Genomic DNA, 20,706 nt, shown 5'->3' on the forward strand with positions numbered 1-20,706 from the left:
CGCTGGCCGCCTGTGCTCTGGGGTCCTCACTCCCCGCTGCCGGGGGGCGCTTTCCCGAGTGTTCTTATTTCTATGGGGCACTATAGTCACACTAACTGTGGGTCTTCAGGCGTATTCGTATGCCCACGTGGCGTGAGTGCTCAGCCTGTCCCCTGAACCCGCCCTCTCTCGCGCTCCCCCCACCCACTGGCCCGCTCTCCTGACCACTGTGTTCCTGTTGTTAACTAGTACGTCATAGTCACACACTAGAGCAGCATTCACTGTCGGGTGTTTGTCCCTGGATGTGGCAGTTTGGCAGGTATCCGTCCCCAGTGCCTCCCTCTGCCCCCTCCTGCCTCCCTCTCCTCTCTGCCCCCTTCTGTCCTTTTGGTCTTGTTTCTGTTTTGGTGAGATCCCTCTTCTACCCGGACCCCCCCCCCCCGCCCCCCCCACAACCTCCTGAGAGAAAGCGCTGGCTCTTGGCTTCTGAGTCTGGCAACTCACTCAGCATGGTGCCCCCAGCTCCATCCCCTTACCAGCATCAGTACATGTGCCAGGCTTTCCTTATTCAGCTTTTTTGAACATTCCTGTACATAAACTCTTATGTTCTTGTGTGAATATTCCTTTATGTTAGATTTTTCTAGACATTTACTCACTGGATGTGACATTAACATTTGTCATAGGTCATTTCAAGTTGCTTTCTAAATTCCTTCTCTAATAGAGAATGAAAAGATAAACAATTACGAGAGAATTATATACTTAAGCAGTGCTTCATTCCTAAATAGTATTTGGTTTTGATTTTTCCTTCCATGATCATAAACAGTGTTCTGATAAATAGCCCAGTAGATAAAATTTTTTGTTCTGATTTTTTTTAATGGTGCTGGGGATCAGACCCAGGCCTTGTGCATGCAAGGCAAGCACTCTACCAACTGAGCTATATCCCTAGCCCTGGCCTGACTTTTTAAATGGACAGCGTTCTTAGAAGTAGACTTGACACATTTTTAGGCCTGTATATTCCTATGTTGTTCTCCAAAAAGGTTATACTAACAGTTTAAACTCCCCCCAAAACACTAGCTGTTATCCTTTTAAAATATTTGACAGTATATTGGCAGAGGTAATTATTTTAGTTATTTTAGTGGACATTTTAGTTATTTTACTGGACATTTATCCATTGTTAACTATTGGATTTTATGAATTATCCTTCTGTGTTCTTTATATATATCTAAGTTAGAGTGCTTTTCTTATTGCTTTATAAAAGTTCTTTGTGTATTTTGAATGTTATTTTCTTATTTATCAGAAACATTGAAAATCTTATTTTTTTTTTCCTTTTGTGGTGCTGGGGATTGAACCCAGGGACTTACACATTCTAGGCAAGAGCTCTATCCCTGAGCTATACCCCCAGCCTGCAAATCTTTTTCTTATTGTTATTTGTGTTTAAATTTTGTTCATAAGGTTTTTCTTGTTGGCTTGGTCAAAAACATATTTGTAACAAGTGATTGCTTTCTTTATGATTTTTATGTTTGGTTATTTGCTTAAAATACTTTCTTTATAATAGAATAAAACTCTTTCAGTTTTTATCTAAAATGAGCATGACAATAGAACTCATCATAGAGTTGCAGTTAGGAGAAGCTGATAATATGCACAGTATGTTTGTGTTGGCTATTATGGATATTTTAAAATACTGATACCATCTATGATTTATTTTGTCTGCATTATGGCATAGGAATATAACTTATTTTTCCAGGCGATTATCTAACCGTCTCACTGTAATTTATTGAATTCATATTTTTTCCTTGACTTGAAATCTCATTTTAAATGCACTTTATCTATTTCTGAGCTCTTCATTTCTTTGTATAAGTGTGTCACTCCTTCTGTAGCACCATGAGAGTCGCTTGTCTCATATCCAGTCGGTGGGTCCTTTTCCTCCTGACCTCCCTGCCTCCTGTTTTCTTGGCAGTAGAGAGAGGACCGCACCTGGGTCCTGGTGCTCGCTGGGTGGGTGTTCTTCTGTCTGACCAAACCCCAGCCCACCTTTTTAAAAACATTTTTTTTCAGACATTGATGGACCTTTATTTTGTTCATTTATTTATATGTGGTGCTGAGTATCGAACCCAGTGCCCCACACGTGCCAGGCAGGTGCTGTGCCCCTGAGCCCCAGCCAGCTCTGACAGCCCAACTTTTAACTAGTTCTTTCCTCCCTTCCTCAATTCTCTTGTCTAATATGATGGATTTATTATTCCTGAAGAAGTCTGAAGGACTTTGCTTGGTTTTAGCTGTTATTCACCTTTCAGTCTCCTTTGGGCTGGGCGGGTTCCTTAATCTAAAGGACTTTGTTTAAGGTAGAATCAGCCTGGCATGTTGGTGGCGTATGTGGCTCTTCTCTTTAGCCTGGAGACATCATTTCATCTTTATGTGCTGTTTTCCTCTATGGGATATGTCAACAGCCCTGTGTTAGGACAGCTTGTTTTAGGTCCCTCCCTTTAGTATTAGGGTTTGGGATTGAAGCCAGGGGTGTTTTACCACTGAGCCACATCCTGAGCTCTTTTTATTTGAAAAAAGTTCAGGGAGCACTCGAGGCCCATCTGTGTGGCAGGACTTGTCTGCCCTGGCGTACTAGCTGTGGGTGGCTGCCGTGAGCGTGCCAGCGCAGACCCCGAGTCAGACAGGACTGAGTGTGGCCCTCCCCTCTGCCATTCCTGGCTGTCTCATTCCCGTGAGGTCCCGTGTCTCTGTATGCTCCATTTTCTGTCCTTTCTAATGGGGAAGCTAAGGACTGCTGCCTGGAAACCTCGTGAGGGTGAGTGGCTTCTGTATGTGAAGTGCCCGCAGAGTGACAGGCTCATCAGACTGCTCAGTGGAGCTGGTCATTGTCTCCACCCTCCCTTCAGAGTTCTGCAGGGTGTGGGCAAGCGGTCCTCCTGGGGTGCGATGCAGGTGGAGGGGCAGCCTTCACACCCCGCCTTCCCTGCCGCTGCCTCTGCTCCTCGGCTTCACTTGGCTTTTTCTCCTCCTCTTTCTTCTTTCACCTCCGCAGAGAGGGCCCGTGACTGCCCTGCTGCTCGACCCCTAGATGAGCAGCCTGTGAGGTGGGTCTGTCATCAGGGAATGGCGGGGGCATAAAGGACGTGTGCACACAGGCACGCCACGTGGCCACGTCCACTGTGCTTCCTCCCACTGGATTAGCAGGCAGCGCTGCCCTGCAGGTCTCCCGCACGGGGGTGCTGACGGGTCTCCTGAGCAGTCTCTCTCCTGGCTTCATGAGTGCTTTCTTCTTGGGTGTCTGATTTTGACCCAGGAAGTTTTCTAGTGGGAGAGCTGAGATGGAGTCGTTCTGCTGAGATGCTGGTCCTTGTCTTTTGTGGTGGGAGGAACCATGGACAGACAACATGAAGCCTTCTGCCTTTCTACAGTTGGAGGGACCCCGAGGCTCAGAGAGGTCACCCATCTTAGATAGTCACACAGGGGCATAATTTGGACAAGAAGCTTAGGTCATCGGATGCACACAGATGACCAGGCGGTGGTTTGGTGGGGTGGGCCGACAGCTGCTTGCCTGGATCCTGGTGTCTGGCAGAGTCATTAGTGCTCCCCGTCGTCACTTGTCCTTGCAGCCTCTCCATGGCTGCTCTCTCCCTGTAGACAATTTCTGGTCAGCAAGGGGTTCTCCGCAGGGCTGTCCTTCTGGCTCGCTGAGGCTTTGAGAACAGAGGCAGTGCACAGAAGCCGCTTCTTGCTGGAGTTTGCCCCCCAGGTCAGCTCAGGCCAGATCTGAGCAGAGTGAGGTGGCAGTGTGTGGTGCTGGGCCCCTCCAGTCCCTGGCCGGCCCTTCCACTTGGGTCTGCCCAGGTGGTCTGAGTTCAGGTCTTGCCTCCCCAGTCACTTGCTTCGTGACTGTGGGCAAGAAGCTTTACTTTTTTTGGTCTCCTTTTCTTTATTAATTTATTAATGAATAGGGTAATACTTATTTTAGGGGTTTTGTTTTGGAATTGAGTGAGACAGCTCCCTCATTTATTTCTGAGATATAACTGTTCTGTGCTAGGAGCTTGGTAGGTAGGTCGAGGGACTCAGCAGTGAGCCTGGACACAGGCCTGCTTCTCAGAGCTCATGCTCCAAGAGAACGTCCGTTTACATCTAGGTGTGGAGCAAGTTTTCAGTAACTGTGCCCATTGCTTTTAATACTTGGGATTGAACCAGGATCACTCTATCACTGAGCCACATCCCCAGCAAGTCCCTGTGTCAAATTTTTTTTTTTTTTTTTTTAAATTTTGAGACAGAGTCTTGCTTAAATTGCTTAGGACCTCACTAACTTGCTGAGGCTGTCCCTGAACTTCCTCTTGCCTCAGCCTCCCTAGCTGCTGGGATTACAGGCCTGGCCACCACACCCAGCATTTCCACATTTTTTATTGGTCCATTATAGTTGTAAATAATGATAGGATTTGTTGTTACACATTTCTTTGTGATATAATTTAAAATATGTAAATTTAACCAAAAATATGTGGAAAAAACATCAAGTTGACACTTTTTTTCTCACTTATATAGAAACTATTTAAGAGTTTTGAAGGAAAAGTATTCATTTTATTTCAATAGAATCAAATTCCTCCATTAATTCTCTGTGTTGTCGTTAAGTGGTGTACACAGTTGGTAGAGTTTTAAGTTCAGGCGTGGTCTGAGGTCTAAGTTTACGTAGTCCATTTTCCTGATCATCCTTGGTAACTGCCTGTAGTGTGTCACAGGTTCTGTGTGAGTCACGGGCGTGGAGGAGGGAGAGTGATGCCGTGGCTTTGCTTGCTCCATAGTTAAAAGTCAGGTCCCACCTCACATGTGGTCTTAGTGAGAGGACAGCTGGCTCCCTCTCGCCTTCTGAGCTTGCCAAGTAGGCAGGCTGTGGTTTAGGAGCAGTCCCACCTTGCCAGGCCCACTCAGGTCCACAGCTGCCCGAATGCTTTGATTGCCCTGTTAGCGCCTCTGCTAAAAGAATATTAGTGTGTTATCCCTGCCCTTCTCAGGTCCTCCTAAGTACTAATCCACATGGGCTTCACCTCTACAAACTTTGCTTCAATTTTAAGAAAAATTTCCCCAATTCCATCAATTGAAAATTCTCCAACTGGGCTAACTAGCAATGATGCTCAAAAAGTACACAGGTCAAGTCCAAGCCAGGGGCCCATCTGAGAACCCTGACGTCTGAAGCTTTGCTGCTCTCAAGTACTTTGGGTAAGGCATCCTCAACCTGTATTTTGAAATTTTGTAAAATATTAAGCTAATGTTGTTGTATTATTTTAATGAATGCCAGTGTATTTACACGGGCAACTGTATGTTCACCCAGTCCCATGAACCTCTCTGTACTTGTGTAGGATATACTTTCTGAGAACCGTGTTCTCCTCCCTTGGTGTGGTGGTGCGAGATGATTGCAGGATTCGTGTGCTCAGGACGTGCTGTGTTGTGAAATGGCAGAAACTTGTTTTTCGACTGAGGTGTCTCCTTTATACCCTACAGTACAAGAATGCTGGAGTGATTGAATTGGAAGCCTGTGTCAAAGCTGTACGTGTCCTGGCAATTCAGAAGAGGAGCATGGAAGCTTCAGAATTTCTGCAGAATGCAGTGTATATTAATCTTCGACAGGTGAGTCTGTTCCGCCTCTAGGAATTGGTACAGTGCTCGTGGAGTTTGTCTCTCCTCACCCAGCCTGTTTCTCTGTGCTGGAATGCACTATGGCTTGGAAAGAACTATGGAATTGTAGTTTGGTAGCCAAATGAATGTAGTTATTCATACATTTTACTTCTTTCTTTTATGGTATTTTACTTTAAAAAGTCAGAACTTGGACTGGGGTTGGAGCTCAGTGATTGAGTGCTTGCCTCGAATGCTTGAGGCACTGGGTTCAATCCTCAGCACCACATAAAAAAATGAATAAATAAAATGAAGATATTGTATCATCTATATCTAAAAATATATATAAAAATATATATATTAAAAGGAACTTGCTGTCCCTCTGAGTTTTTCTGATTGGAGAAGCAACTTGGCCTCCATCAGCCTTGTGCTTGCACATGCTTCAAGGCTCTTGCCTTGACTTGGTCTCTTGTGAAGTGCTTGCCATTTGTAACCATCCTGGGTGTCAGGCTTATAAGATGAAGTTCATGGAGGTACTTTTTTATATTGTTCCTTTTGCCCAGCATGCACTCCCCAGGTGTTAGTGAAGTCTGAATCTGTATAGGTTTAACAGAACCAAGTCATTAAAGCATGCGGTCGTAGACTGATAATGCCAGTCCCCAGACTGATGGTCTGAGGAGGATCTTAGGTAGTCAGCTGGTCTGAGTTGGCTCTTACAAGGAAAGCCAAGGGGAACTGAGACTTCAGAGTGCAGCACGTGTTAAGGGTCAGTGATGACCCTGAGAGGGTCAGGGTAACCCCTGGTTTCTGCACATGCTGGTCAGGCTGGGCTTTGAGAAGGACAAACTGCACGAGGTGTGAGGGCCCATGAGGTGGAGCTTTGGGCCTAAGAAAGACTGAGGTGAGTAGGTCTGGGGCCTAGGTGAGAGGGGGCGAGGAGGAGGGGAGGGGAAAGAGACTTTAAAGTCATTTTCTACTTGAACATATAAAAAAGTATGACTCACAACAAGTCGCTCATCTAATTCAACCTACTGGTGCTTTGCCATGCTGACTGCAGAGATCATTAAATGTTTCAATGGAAAGTAAAAGCTTAAGTAGAAACGAAATAACAGGGTTAACCAGCATCTTAGAGTTGATGAGTGTCCATGACTTGGTCCTCTGTGTGTATACAGCCAGTCTGTGAACAAGGAGATGTTTTAACATAATGGTCAAGCATATGGACTCCAGACACCAACTGCTGGGCTTGACTGTGGCTTTGCTCCCCGGGGCATGACATTCGGTCTCTCTGTGTCTTAGATCCCTCTCTGTAAAGCACATCTGTTGCCCCTCAGGCCCCTCGTTGCAGCTCATTTCCTAGATGAGACACTGAGAGTGAGGCTACAGAATGGGGTGTGGAGGGGCAACTGTCAGCCCCACACCAGAGGAAGAGACCATAACAGAGAGCCAGTGACCTGAGGACAGATAGACAGCCTTTTGCATAAGAAAGTGAGTACCAGGTGGACCGGGGCCAGGGAGGAGGTCGGGGTCTGTGCAGCTTGGTATTGTTAGGAAAGGCTGGAGAGGCTGTGGTCTTGGCTTGCCTTCAAGTTTTCAGTAAAGGTGGGCAGGGGCAGCAAGGGGAGGCTGCCCAGGGTGAGGCTGGCAGCCCTCAGTGGTGCTGGAGTGAAGAGTCACGGTGTGGATTTTGTGAGCATTTAGCTCCATTCTTGGGTGGGTCGTGCAGGGTTCAGCGCTGTGCCAGGCCATAGATTCAGGTACGATGAGGGTGTCATCCTTGCCCCGAGACCTGGTGGTCTTGATCTCCCAAGCACGGCACACGCAGTCCTGGTGAGGGGGGTGCCGACACAGACCTGGGGTATGAGACCGGGCTCCCCTGCAGATGTGCTCTCAGGCGAGGAAAGGGGGCTGGCCATGGGGATTCCAGTGTGTGGGGGGTAGTGAGGCTGGGAGGGGCTGCGAGGGTGGGTGAGCTCCTAGTGGGGAGCATGTGTAAGGGTGAGGCTTGCTGGGTCTCATCAGCAAGGCCAGAGAGGGTGCTGGGGAATGTGCTGGCTCAGACCTTGCCTTTGCCTCCTCGTGGCTGTGTGACCTCAAGCAGAGTCACTCAGCATCCTAACCCTCAGCTCCCCATCTGTGATGTGATATGCAGCCAGCTCACATGGGAGCAGGAGGAACAGGTTAGCGACTCAGGGTTCTGTGCTGTTTGGTGCCCACCCTGGGGAGGGACTGTGGTGTTCAAGTGTTAACAGGCTTCAGAGCCACCTAGTGTCTTGAAACAGAACCCAGGGGCTGGAGCTGTGGAGTGGTAGCCATTCCACAGGGCAGGGGGCTCTGGGCCCCGGGGACTCAGCCGCTCCAGCACAGGTTCACCTCTGAAGGCATGCACGCCTGTGCCCATAGCCGCTGCAGGTGCCTTTGCAAATTAATCTGGAAACTTTGGGTTTGCTGTGAAACTGTTTTTACAGGTGAGCAGATAAATACACATATTTTACAAAATACCATGTTTTCACTTAACATGTGTGGGCATTGGCTGCCATTCTCATGGCGCTGCCTTCAGTGTTGCTCGGTTCTCCTGCAGAGCACTAGAGGTCAGCAGAGCCTCACTGGAAGGGCCGTCACCGCTCCCTGCTGTGGCGTGGTGCCAGTGTGGGCGCTCGCCGTCTGCATCCTCCCCAGTGCGCCTCTGTGCTCTGGGTGACTCATCTCTGTGTTTGTTTGCCAGGCGAGCAGGCAGCAAGATGAGGAGTTCTGGTGCTTTTGTGATCCCAGTGAAGGGAAGTGCTGGTGGTTTTTCTGAAACAGAACAGCCTTTGGTTCTTGATCCAGTGTGTTCATTGTAGCATGGATGAGTTGTGTCTATTCCTGGGAAATGTGGAAATTTTGGAAGGAGCTGAGACCTGGTTATTGCAGGTTCCTCCTATCCTCGGAGGCCCTGAACAAACCTCAGAACTGGTATATGCTGCTTTTGGATTGAGTGGGTTGAAAATGGTCTCTTTACAGAAGTCAGGGCAGGACACCTCTGTTTTGTGTGCAGGGTCTTGGATTGGTCTGCTTTTTCTTTAGTTGTTAAGGCAAGTGGTTTATGATAATTATCTAACACTGACAAATGGCGGCAACTGTGCACAAATTGCATTAGACATGAAGATTCTATAGTCAGATGGGGAGGTAGAGATGAGAGAGAAGGAGCTCAGGTTTCAGCCTCCTAGATTTAGGTTTAAACCACTGTTTTGTCACTGTGAGACCTGGAGTTGTTATGTAACCTCTCTTGGCCTGTTTCCAAACCTGTGAAATGGGAACGATAATAATAATCTCTTCTAGACATGCCAGTTTCAAGTGCTACAGTGACGCGTGCCTAGAGCGACCCCCTGTTGGGCATGTGCTGAGGCTGAGTAGGCATGTCTGCCTCCTTGGTGGGTGCCAAAGGAGGAAAGGCAGCTCATGTAGGTTGAGGGCCCATCACAGACACTTCACGAGGCTGTGGCTATTCATCTCTGTTGGAGAGGAGGCACCTCAGGTCATGAAAGGTGCCAAGGGTCATCTAAGGTCAGACTGTGTGAGAGGTGAGCACACCTGCTCTTTCCTTCGCCTGCTGGGCACATAGCAGGCCATCTGGAGGCACTGTGTCACTGCCTCCTGCCCTTGAGTATTCAGCAGAGCAAACTGGTCCTACACCGATGGAGCTTGAAGTCGAGGGGGAAACAGGTATTGAGCAGATAAGCAGAGAAGGAGAAAATTCTGCTGCACAGATCTGCGGCATTTTTTGGTTGGGGCTGCTCCAGTGGTTTTAACCCTAAGAAAATAAATTTGTTACTACAAAAATAAGACAAAAGGCAAAGCCTCTGCTCAGACCAGGTTAACTGAGACTCCTGGCAGTACTTACTGTTAATAAGCTCACTGGCAGTACTCAATACTCACTGAGTAACCAGCCCGTTGCAGGCACCTGGCCAGTGATTTACAGATAATGGACAACTTTGCTAAGTAGTTTGTTGTACCCAGCTTTAGAGAGAGAGAAATCAAGGTCGGGGACCCGGATTATCTGACGAATTTCACCACTGCTGTTTAAATCTAGTTTGCCATGCTCGTAAAGTCCAAGTACCACTGGGTGCTGGTGCATACCTGTACTCTCAGCAACTTGGGAGGCTGAGACAGAAGGATTGCAAATTCAAAGCCAGCCTCAGCAACTTAGAGAGACTCTGAGCAACTTAAGAAGACCCTGTCTCAAAATAAAAAGGACTGAGTATATGGCTCAGTTGTTAAGTACCTTTGGGTTCAATCCCTGGTCTCCACCCCCCCCCCAAAAAAAAAAGAAAAAAAAAAAAAGAAAACGAAAAAAAAATTAAGCTCCTGTACTGTATTATGTAACTTTACCTGAACAACCCAATAACCCAAGTGACTAAAATTAATTAACTTATAAAAGGAATTGTTTGGAAAACTAAGAATGGGCTGGGGATGTGGCTCAAGCGGTAGCGTGCTCGCCTGGCATGCGTGCGGCCCGGGTTCGATCCTCAGTACCACATACAAACAAAGATGTTGTGTCCGCCAAAAACTAAAAAATAAATATTAAAAAAGAATTAAAAAAAAAAAACTAAGAAAACTCCAACCTTACCAGTTGTGGGAAGGTGCTCTGGCTGCCTGCAGAGCTGGGATGATTCTGAGTCATTTGAGAACTTTTTGTGACACTATTGACCAAGACCTGCCACCTCTTGGCCCTTGGTTGATTTGTCTTCAGAGTCATTCGAGTTCTACGCAGGCTGCTCTGTTCAGATGTAAGGGCAGCCTCTTCAGTGTTTGATGCTGTCCCTTAATGAAGCTGTTGCTAAGGAAACCTGCAAGAACCTGGTGGACACAGGCGTCCATCGTGATCATAACCTCAGAACTTTGTGTTAGTTTAAGCTCAGAACTGGAGGTCTGGCAGTCTGGAAAAGGTTCTTTCAGAAAAAAGGGAGGTGTAAGAAAGCAGCTTAGGTGAGGCTGTGACATGCCACACAACCGGCAGCCTGCTTGGCTTCCTGAGGTGGCTCATGGGGAATTCCTGTTCTTATGAAGAAACCCTTGGGTGGGGAGGGAGGAAAGGCAAGTATCTCGCTGGAGAAGGCACTGAGTTGAACAAGTGTCAGGGATATGGTTGTCACCTTGTTTTTAGGAGAGGGGAGTCTCGTGGGAAACAGATGTAGAAACAGCTCACTCTCATGAGATGCCAAAGTTGCGGAGTAATGAGCAGTCAGTGCCTCGTGAGGCCTGGCTGCCCTTTGGATGGAGTGCTGCCTGCGAAGGGTGGGACCCTCGGACCCAGCCCTTCACACGCTGCAGGTCTCTGTTTGCAGCCCAGTACAGTGATGAAAGAGGAGAGGACGGTGTCAGAAGAAAGCCAGAGGCTGGAGGGGTTGTTGGAAATGAAGCTCAGGGATGACAGTGGTGCCTCAGAATCTCCCGCCCGGGGACATGCCAGCAGTAGGTAGATGTCTAGCTCATGGGCATTGTGGATCCTGTAGCCCATTGAGTTTTTCTCTTTTCTTTAGGTGTTAGGAACTTTAGGTCCTAATCCATAAAATAATAGGGATTAATAATTACACCTGCTTTGTGACAAGTGTTTTTTGAAATCAAACCCTGGTCTCATTCAACTCTAATTCTTTTTGTTCTCACCCTGATTTTTATCTCTGTTGTTGTTATTATTAAAATGTGTATGTTTGACAATTGATTTTAGATCTTTTTATACAATGAGGCAGTATATCATGAAGAGTATATCATAGACTCTTACTGTTCTCAGAGATTCTGAGCTATTTACCTTAGGAGTTGATCTGAGTATTAGAGCAATACATCTTAATAGGAAAGTTTGATAATGTGCGCAGATTCTAGAACAGGGATTGCGTCTTACTAGTCTTTATAAATAATCACTGTGCCAAGCACAATGCTTGTCAGATGCCAGGCGTTTATTAAAGTCTGTTGGATGCATGAAGTGCAGCCTGGCACTGACGCACAGTTCATCCTGCTGCTCTGGGGAGCGTGGGTACTGCTCCTCCGAGCAGCGGTGACAGCAGTGGCTGCGGGTGGATGTGCAAGGGCAGATTCACACCATTTCTGCATTTAACTCTTAGGACCCTCCTGCGAGGAATCATTTTCATTTCACATCCGTTAATGTGTTTGTATTTGGGAAGGCTTCACCCAGCTCCTGGAGGGAGCTGCACGAGTGTCCCCACCTGCCACTCCTCCAGAACAGCACTGGCTCTTCTGTGTCTGCCTTCCACCCTCTGCACGGTGTTGGCAGGTGCATTCTGTCGCAGTGCATGTCAGGTACTATGGTCAGTTCATCCAGTCATCAATTAGTGGTCACTAGGTTCTTCATGATACCTTTTGGGTATTATGAATAATGCTGCTGTGAACATTCACGTACAAAACATGTTTTCAGTCCTGCTGGTGTACTCTTGGGAGTGTGATTGCTGGCCCATATAACTCAAGTAAACTTTTTTTAGTGCTGGGAATTCAACACAAGGGCACTTTACCACTGAGCTACAACTCCAGCCCTTTTTCTTTTTTATTTTGAGGCAGGGTCTTGCCAGGTTGCTTAGGTCCTCACTAAGTTGCTGAGGCTGGTCTTGAACTTGTGGTCCTCCTGTCTCAGTCTCCTGAGCTCCTGGGATTACAGGTGTGCACCACCACACCCAGCTAGCTTCTTATTTTGCACGTGGGTGTTCATTTGTTCCAACACCATGTGTTGAAAAGACTGTTCTTCGCCATTGGATGGTCTTGGCATGCTGTGGAAAATTAGTTGACCATAAGTATAAGTTCCTCCCCTCCCACTCTTAATTCTCTTCCACTGATCTATATATCTGTACTTAACGCTAATTCTGTATTGCCTTGGTTATAGCTTTGTAGGAAGTTTTTAAGTTGGGAAATAAGTCTTCTCCAATATTATTCTCCTTTTTCAAGACTGCTTTGGCTATTTTGGGACCCTTTGCACTTTCAAATAGGATCAGTTTAGCAGTTCTTTCGAGAAGCCAGAAGGGTTTTGACAGGGATTTCATTGAATCTGTAATCAATATGGGGTTTTTCCATCTTAACAATATAGTCTTCAAGTCCCATGAACATGGGATGTCTATAATAAAAAGCCGTTGAATCTTGCTTTTTTCCCAGTAAGGAGACACATTTAGCCTTTTATAACTTGCTACAACTTAAAATGTTAGTTTTTTTGTTTTAATTGATTGTATTTTACTTTGGCCATTTCCTAATAAGAGAGAGGTCTTATTGTCATACTTAGTGTTCTAGAAATTGCAGATTCACCCAGAGGATATGGACTTGATTCACGTTGTAGATTCTCTTCTCTTCTTGCTTCCGACCTTCTTAATTTTGTTTGCCCATTCAAAGCTCTATTCTAGTTGTGGCCTTACTTTTAAAAAATGTTTATGCAGATTTAATTCTAATATTGAATCATTTATAAAACAATATCTGGGGACAAATGATTTATCTTAGCATTTTTCTGTGTTTGTTTCATATTAAATATACAGTGACTTGTGACTGATATTAATTTTCTGAGGGAAGGATTGAAGTTAGCCAAATAACAGAATTGGACCTTTGTGCACTTGTCCATTTGCAGAAACACTCACGCAACAGCCATGCACTTTCTGAAACACCTTCACAAGAGCCAGGGCACCAGGCAATGGGAACAACTGCACTTGAGTGTAACATAGAACTAAGAAAAGGTGCATTGACGAGGGAAGGAAGGGTGGTCCACACCCTGGGGTCACCCTTCTTCTGGGCCTGGGTAGGCCCCGTGGAGCGGGGCACTCTCTGCACGGGGAGGTAGACTGAAGCAAGCCTGGGACTTTACCTTAAATCCAGACCCAGCCTGCCTGGTAAAACCCAGATGCTAGCTTGGCACCTGCAAACTGAGCAATTTTTTTTTTAAATTAAAAATATTATTTGTTAGTAGTCAAAGAAAAGAAAATATCTAAATAATACATCAGTGTGGAAAATATCTAATGGTTTCTGTTTTGGGCAATATGGTGATCCCAAAACTCTCAGCACAAGTTCCATAAAAACACTGATTAAGAAATAATTTTTTTTCCTCTTTCAAAATGCATAGCTAATTCTTAAGAAAGAAAGGGGAAGTCCTCAGAGGCCAAAAACAGCCCAAAAGTAAGAATTCTGAAAGTGAGTCCCAGAAGCCAGAGAGTGACCATTCTACCTTGTGTGGGAGGAATGGGGCCTGAACTTGGAGTTGAATGGCAGACCCATACTTAAAGTTGATCCCCAAAGGATGCATGTTTAATGAAAGAATCCACTCCCCAGAGCAAGACAACAAGGAAACTCTTTATCCTGTTGAAGGGGAGACGTCCCAGTGGGAATTAGTTTAGAGTGGTCCTGGCATGAGCTCAAGTGCAGACTGGCAGGGTATGGAAGGGGAGGTGGGCTCTGGATGAGCAGTCAGCCTGAGCGGCCGCAGGAGCCCCACACCCTTCCCACTGCTCCCCCAGGGCTTCACTTGAAGCTCTTGAAGGGAGCCTTGGTTACGACTCCTCTGCTGACTGGGGGTGTGCCAGGAGTCAGGACTCACCCTGTCTGGAGAGGCAGGTCTGCCGTGCTTCGTGCCAGTAGGAACAGTGGCTGCCCAGAGGCAGGCAGGACGTTCTAGCTGTGTACATTCCCATTCAGTTGGCCAGTTTCAGGCTCCATGAGTTGTCATGGGAGGGAATAGATTTTATGGAAGATGGACTTAAAGAGACTCAGGCCAATATGGAAAGAGAGTGTGGAGAAAATCTGTGACCATCTTTGTGCAGCTAAGTTCACATACACTTGCTTATCAAGCCCGGATGTGAAAGGAGGCCTTGCTTGAAGGCAGAGAAGTTGGTTTCTCAGGTTGTTCAGAAATGAATCAAAGGGAGCTGAGGCAACGGAGAGCTGAGCTTCCATCTTGCCCTGGCTGCTGGTGGGTGGTGCACTTACCATGAGTACTGACTGGAATTCCATCCCTCTTCAACACTTGCTGAGGCATCGAGTATAGGTACCTGGTAGGTCCCTGCCCAAGAGCCTGAGCACAGTGTCCCTGGCCATCTGTCTTGCCAGTGATCCCTTGTAGAGTGATCCCTTATGGGCTTGTCCATCTCCTCTACTGCCTCGGGACTGTCAAAGGACCAGCTCTGATGTAACTTTTTTCCCCTTCGTTCTTCCCTTTGAATGATTAAAATTGAAGTGGATCCCATTGCCTTAGGCAGATGCTTCTTAAAGATAGTTCCTTGGTACAGGCCTTGCTCCCCAGCTTGGGAGGCAGGAAGGGAAGTGCCATTCCTACCAACTGTTCTCCACAGCCGCGTGGAAATTTTGTGTACACATTTCTCTCTGTACGATTCTGACTGGAAGTAATCAGGGAGAGAAACAGAATGTGTTTTCCGTCCTGGGGAACACATGGCCTTCACCGTCATCCCTCATGCTTTTGTCCACAGTCAGCACTTGGTGCTGTCCCCAGCCTGTCCCAGAGCCTCCACCACCTCCTTGCTCTTCAGATCTCTGCAATTCCTGTGCTTCTGAGGCTGCTGGGAATGAGGCATTTACTTGAGGGTCGCAGCTCGTGATTAATTTAGTCACAGCCTGGTTTAGCCAACAGTGACGTTTCCCTTTCCTGAACACCCGCTGAGGGTTTTAGGCCTTTCCTAAATATCACGTTATTTCATTTGGTCATTTTAACAATCAAAATCACACTTGATTCTTGATTCTTGATCACTCCATTTTGCCAGCACGCCGAGCGGCTGAGACGGGTGGGGCTCAGGGACTTTTGCATCCGTCCTCTCTGTCACCTTGCCAGAGAACCAGTGTGCTAGTCCTGTGGCCTGAGTTCTCCCACCTCCTTACGTTGGCACAGACTTTGCAGCTGGAGTGGAATGGCGGATGAAGACGGGACTCCGGCAGCCCATCTTGTGGGGACAGGCCTCGAGCCCTTCTGTTGGAACTGCGTCTCAACATGGGGGCACTGAACTCAGGCGTTCTGCCTGCATGGGCATTTAAAAATTAGAACAAAGATGTGCTCATGAATGCTCCCTAGGAGAGCAACAGGTTGGAAATGAATTTGGGGGTTTGATTGCATTTAAAAATTTCCTGAGAAAGCAGCATGGAGATTCCTTAGAAAGCTTGGAGTGGAACCACAATTTGATCCAGTTATCCTACTCCTGGGCATATACCCATAGGACTTCAAATCAATATATATACTACAGGGATGTAGCCATATCAAGGTTTATTGCAACTTAATTCACAATAGCCAATGTATGGAACCGTCCTAGGTATCCTTCAATGGATGGATACATAAAGAAAATGTAGTCTATAGACACAATGGAATATTACTCAGCTATAAAGAAGAATGAAATTATGGTATATGCCAGTAAATGGATGGAACTGGAGACTATCATGCTAAGTGAAATAAGCCAATCCTGAGAAACCAAAGGTTGAATGTTCTCTCTGATATCTGGAGGCTAACCCATAACAAGGGAGGATAGGGAAGGGAAGTGTTGAAGTTCATTGGATTAAAGAGGAAGGAAGGGAAGATGGGAATAGGAAAGACAGTGGAATGAATCGGACATAACTTTCCTATGCCCAGTATGAACACACAACCGGTGCAACTCCAGATTATGTTCAACAACAAGAATGAGACCAAAATTGTAATGTGTGTATAATATGTCAAAATGCACCTTCCTGTCATGTATATGTAAAATCAACAAATAAAAAAAATTTCCTGAGGCTCTTGGTCTGGTGTTTGCCTGGGGCCATTTCAGGTTCCCCCGGAGCTGTGTGCTGATTCTTGCATGTCCACCGTGCAGAGCCTTGTCCCGAGGCTCCCAGGGCTCTACTAGGAGAAGCTTTATGTTTGATCTGCGCCTGGTGCTGGAAAACCATCATGCCCAAGATTTCCCACTAAGGATCTCTTCAAGGGCTTGACGTGATTTTAGTTCCATTTGTGATATGGTGTTCTTTCATTATTGGCTGCCTTATCGCATTCCGATGGAGAGGAGAAGAACAGAAGTGTGCATTACCAGTCAGAGTTCGCGTGAGTGGTTTCATGGAAGAACCCGTGTGGCTCCGGTGGGTGGGGGCCAGGGCTCGGACCCTGTCTGAGCCGCTGCCTTGCGTTCATGGGTCTCCGTGAGGCCACAGCTGAGATCGCCCCCACCATCCTTGTCCTAGTGAGCATGCTCTGGTGCAGATAAAGCTCTAGGAGTGTCCAGGATTGTGCTGGAGCGTTTAGTGCTCATCTCTCCTTAGGGACCTCCTTGATCCTCTGTCATGGCTCTGTCACAGGCTCCTTCCACAGCTGTGCTCCACATTCACAGGAAGCAGAATCGCAGGCCTGAGCATCAAGCTCCTAGAAGGAAACAGTATCTTTGTGACCTTGGACAAAGGTTTCTTAGACAAGGACACAGGAAGCAATAACCATCTGAGAAACAACTGATAACTGGAGCTACATCGTAGTGAATATCTGCTTATCAAGAGAGTCCCTGAAGACAATAAATTGGCAATAAATATTTGTGAAACACGGATGACTGAGGACCTACATTCAGAGCATATAGAGAACCGCTCCACGTAGGAACAGGACAAATGATCTAATTTTTAAGAGCTGTCAGGAAATTTGAAGAAGCACTTCACAAAAGAAGACATACAAGTGGCCAGTAATCATATGGAAAGATGTTCAGCATTGTAGTTATCGGGGAAATGCAAATTAAAGCCAGTGGAATGGCTAAAATTAAAAAGACTGGTAACGTCAACTATTGGTGAGCACCTGCAGCACCCGTGGCATGTGGGTGGGCACCACAGCGTGAGCATGAAGTGATGCTGGGGTCTTCTGGTGCTGGGGGTCGGGGACTCAACCTGCACGTGGATGGTGTGGGGCAGAGCAGTGACGTCATGCAGTGTGCCTGGTTGTGAGAATTTATGGAAAGCAGCAGCGGCCTGCAGGGTGGGCGCTTGAGGATGGGTTCCTGGAAGAGGGTGACGTGGGTGAGAGTCTCTGAAGGAGAGCTGGGTACGGACGATGGTGGGGTGGGTGGAGGGGGCCTGAGGCTGTGCGCCCAGAGCCTCTCTGCCTGGTGAAGTCCTATGGGCCCCTGGCTGGAGTGGTGCCCAACCTTCCCACCATCCTTCTGACAGTCTGCTTCATCACAGGTGCAGTGGCGTTTCTGTTCCTTCACTTGCTGGTCTGTGGTCTTCTTCCCCACCGATCCTCAGTGGGTCCAGCCTGTCACTCTCTGGAGGCCCCAGAGGAGGGGTCTTTGCTCACTCTGTCCCTATCCATCCTCATGTCTGGCACAGAGCGGGCATTCACTAAGGACATGCTGCCTGAGGACGGAAACATGAGTAGAAGTGGTTCCAATTGGCTGTGGGTGGGCAGGAGCTGGAGCTGCAGGGCAGGTTGGGTCTGCCTGGGAGTCACACAGTGTGCACATGGGGCCTCCAGGCTGCACTTTGTGGTTCTGAAGATTCCTTTTGAAATGGGAGTTGTCTTGGTCCTTTCAGGCTGCTACAGCAGAATACCAGAGACTGAGCAGCTTATAAACAATAAATTTATTTCTCCTAGTTCTGCAGACTGGAGGTCCAAGACCCAGTCTGTTGAGGCCCCTGCTTGACCTGTAGGTGCTGTGTCCTGGTGTGGTAGGCATGGGGAGGGGTCTCTCAGGAATCTCTTTCAAGTGCACTTGTCCTGTTTGTGAGGCCTTGGCTCTCCTCTTGTGACCTAGTCACCCCCCAAAGGCCTTCCATCCCAATCACGGCATCTAGGTTTCAGCACAGTCAGTCTTTAGCAGGGTGTTGACATACTAGTCTGGCAGGTATGTGTGGGTGGATTAAGGAAAGTGAGGAGGTGGGAGGCAGGCCCTGGAAGAGAGGTAAGAGCACTCAGGCTCAGGAGAGAGTGGACAGGAAGGATTAAGGGTGTAAGTTGACTGGGTGTTCAGGTGTGGCTGTGTCCTAACAGAAATATCCAGAAGCAGATTTATTGTCAAGGTTGGGGCCAGAAAGAGCCAGCTCCTCAGGTGAGCTTCCGTGTGTGGCTGGGGGCCTCCACCTGCCTTCTTGTCCCAGGGCAGCTGTGTTGCAGCCAAGTGAAGGCCTGCAGTGAGCAGGACCTGACCACTGGGAGGTCTTGCCTCTGGTCCTCCTTGGCTGTGTGACTTTGCACAGGTTATCGATGCTTCCTTGAACTCCAGTGTCCTTGTCCACAGGCTGGAGTACTGCACTCATGGGTTGCTGTATTGATTAAAGGAGGTATGCTAAATATGCTGGTACACAGTAGGTGCTTAGCAGCAGGAGTCAATATTACTCCATGTCGAAGTTGTTGGGAGAATCCTCTTAACATTTCATGTGAAAGAAACTTGGTGTAGGCTGTGGAGTTTTAAGTCTAAATAACAACTCATTTTCTAGTAAATGGCTCTATATATTCTTCTTAAAAATACCGTGCCATTTTCTTGTCTTTATTTATCTGTCTATTCGTCTTGTGGTATGGAGAGGGCACCTGGGGCCTTGCGCATGCTTGATGAGCACCCCACCGCTGAGCCACTCCCTACCTCTGGCCTTCCAACAAGCACGCGTCTGATGACAGGCCTTGCCCAGTCCTACCGGCCTGCTGCTCCTCTTCTTTATCGTTGTCATCGTCATCTTTTAATGAAGGATGTTTTATATCATGTTGGCAAACACCTCTGTGCCAGAGTCTGGGCCTCCTCAGTAGAAGGTGAGGAGGCAATTGGAGCCATGGTCTGGCGGAGGGCTCTGCAGCGTCCACTGTGTCCACTGTCCTCAGAGCTTCTCCCAGTGCTGCTGTGTCCCACTGCTGGGCCCAGCCCTCCCTCTCCTTGATGGCTCTCCAGGTTCTTGTTTTGAAAAAGTCTTTTCATGTGCATTTCCTTTTCCATTTACAAGTGTATTTGAAAAGCTCTTTGTGTTCTTCTTGTGCTTCAGCTTTCTGAAGAAGAGAAAATCCAGCGCTACAGCATCCTCTCCGAGCTCTACGAGCTGATCGGCTTCCACCGCAAGTCCGCCTTCTTCAAGCGTGTGGCGGCCATGCAGTGCGTGGCCCCAAGCATTGCGGAGCCTGGCTGGAGGGCCTGCTACAAGCTCCTCCTGGAGACGCTGCCTGGCTACAGTCTGTCACTGGACCCAAAGGACTTTAGCAAAGGTACCAACATCCTGGGGCTGGAAAGGCAACATGGCTTTATTTCTGTTAACCCTTGCTCTGCAGGGCCTTTGGATGGCCTGCTGGTGGCTCCTCAGGGCTGCTACCACTGTCAGAACAGCTTAACCCCATCTGTGGCCACAGGACTATCCTTTGCTCCCTAGAGCACCACTGAGACACCTGGTTCCCTGCAGAGCAGGGTCTGGAACCTGGGCTCGCAGGTAGGTGCTCACAGTGCAGAAACACGCCTCCGGATGGGGCTCCCCCTGCAGGGCAGGTCTCTCCCTGGGCCCCACTCGGTGCCTCCCCCAGCAAGCCCAGCTCCTCCCACACTTGAAGGGGAGTGCTTGTCTTTCCCTGTGGCTCTCTTCCCTTGCTTCAGTGGCAGGCTGGGGACATGTGGAGAGGGGCCTGGCCTGGGTTTTTGGGAGTTCTACCTGACTCTTGAGAAGACCCGACTCATCTTGCCCTCTTGGCAGGCCGGGTGGGCTCTTGCTTAGTGTTGTTTCTGCTTGACCCCATTGGTAAAGGAGAGAGGAAGGAGTCTGGGAGTGAGGCCCTGGGTCTGGCTGCCCACAGGGGTTGGGGACAGAGGCCAGTTAGGAAAGAGGGAGTGTGTGTGAAGGTTGGGAGCTAAGTTTAGACTGAGCAGGGTGAGGAATTTGGGATTGAAATAAGGTCTCCCCTTGTCCTTGTGGCCAGTGTACTTCACAGGAAGCAGAGCTGGGACCAGACCTGCAGGCAGCGTGAACTGAAGCAATGACATGGCCCTCAGGGGAGCATGTCATTTGTGTTCTCATTGGTCAGGTTTGTGCTGTTGGCACCAACCCAGTTCCTAGCATTCTGTCTGGGGACTGAGGGCTAGGGCACCCCATTCCTGAGTTCCTGCCTCTTTATAGCCATTCTGGCAGCCTTGTTGTAAGAGCTTTCTACTTTCCAGAGGGAGAAATAAATGGATGATAATTCAGTGAACAGACTTGCCT

The 20,706-nt window shown here is 47.9% G+C and overlaps 1 protein-coding gene across 4 annotated transcripts in view; it reads left to right on the plus strand.

Annotated features, from left to right (window-relative positions):
* Positions 1-20,706, plus strand: part of Trappc9 (trafficking protein particle complex subunit 9) — a 496,909-nt gene that overhangs the window by 34,847 nt on the left and 441,356 nt on the right. For all 4 annotated transcript variants that reach the window (XM_078016653.1, XM_078016651.1, XM_078016650.1 and 1 more), the window contains 2 exons: positions 5,470-5,595; positions 19,510-19,726. In XM_078016653.1, the coding sequence (XP_077872779.1) occupies positions 5,470-5,595; positions 19,510-19,726 (343 nt within the window). The remainder of the gene's footprint in view (positions 1-5,469; positions 5,596-19,509; positions 19,727-20,706) is intronic.

Source organism: Ictidomys tridecemlineatus, chromosome 7, assembly GCF_052094955.1.
Source record: "Ictidomys tridecemlineatus isolate mIctTri1 chromosome 7, mIctTri1.hap1, whole genome shotgun sequence".
NCBI lineage: Eukaryota > Metazoa > Chordata > Mammalia > Rodentia > Sciuridae > Ictidomys > Ictidomys tridecemlineatus.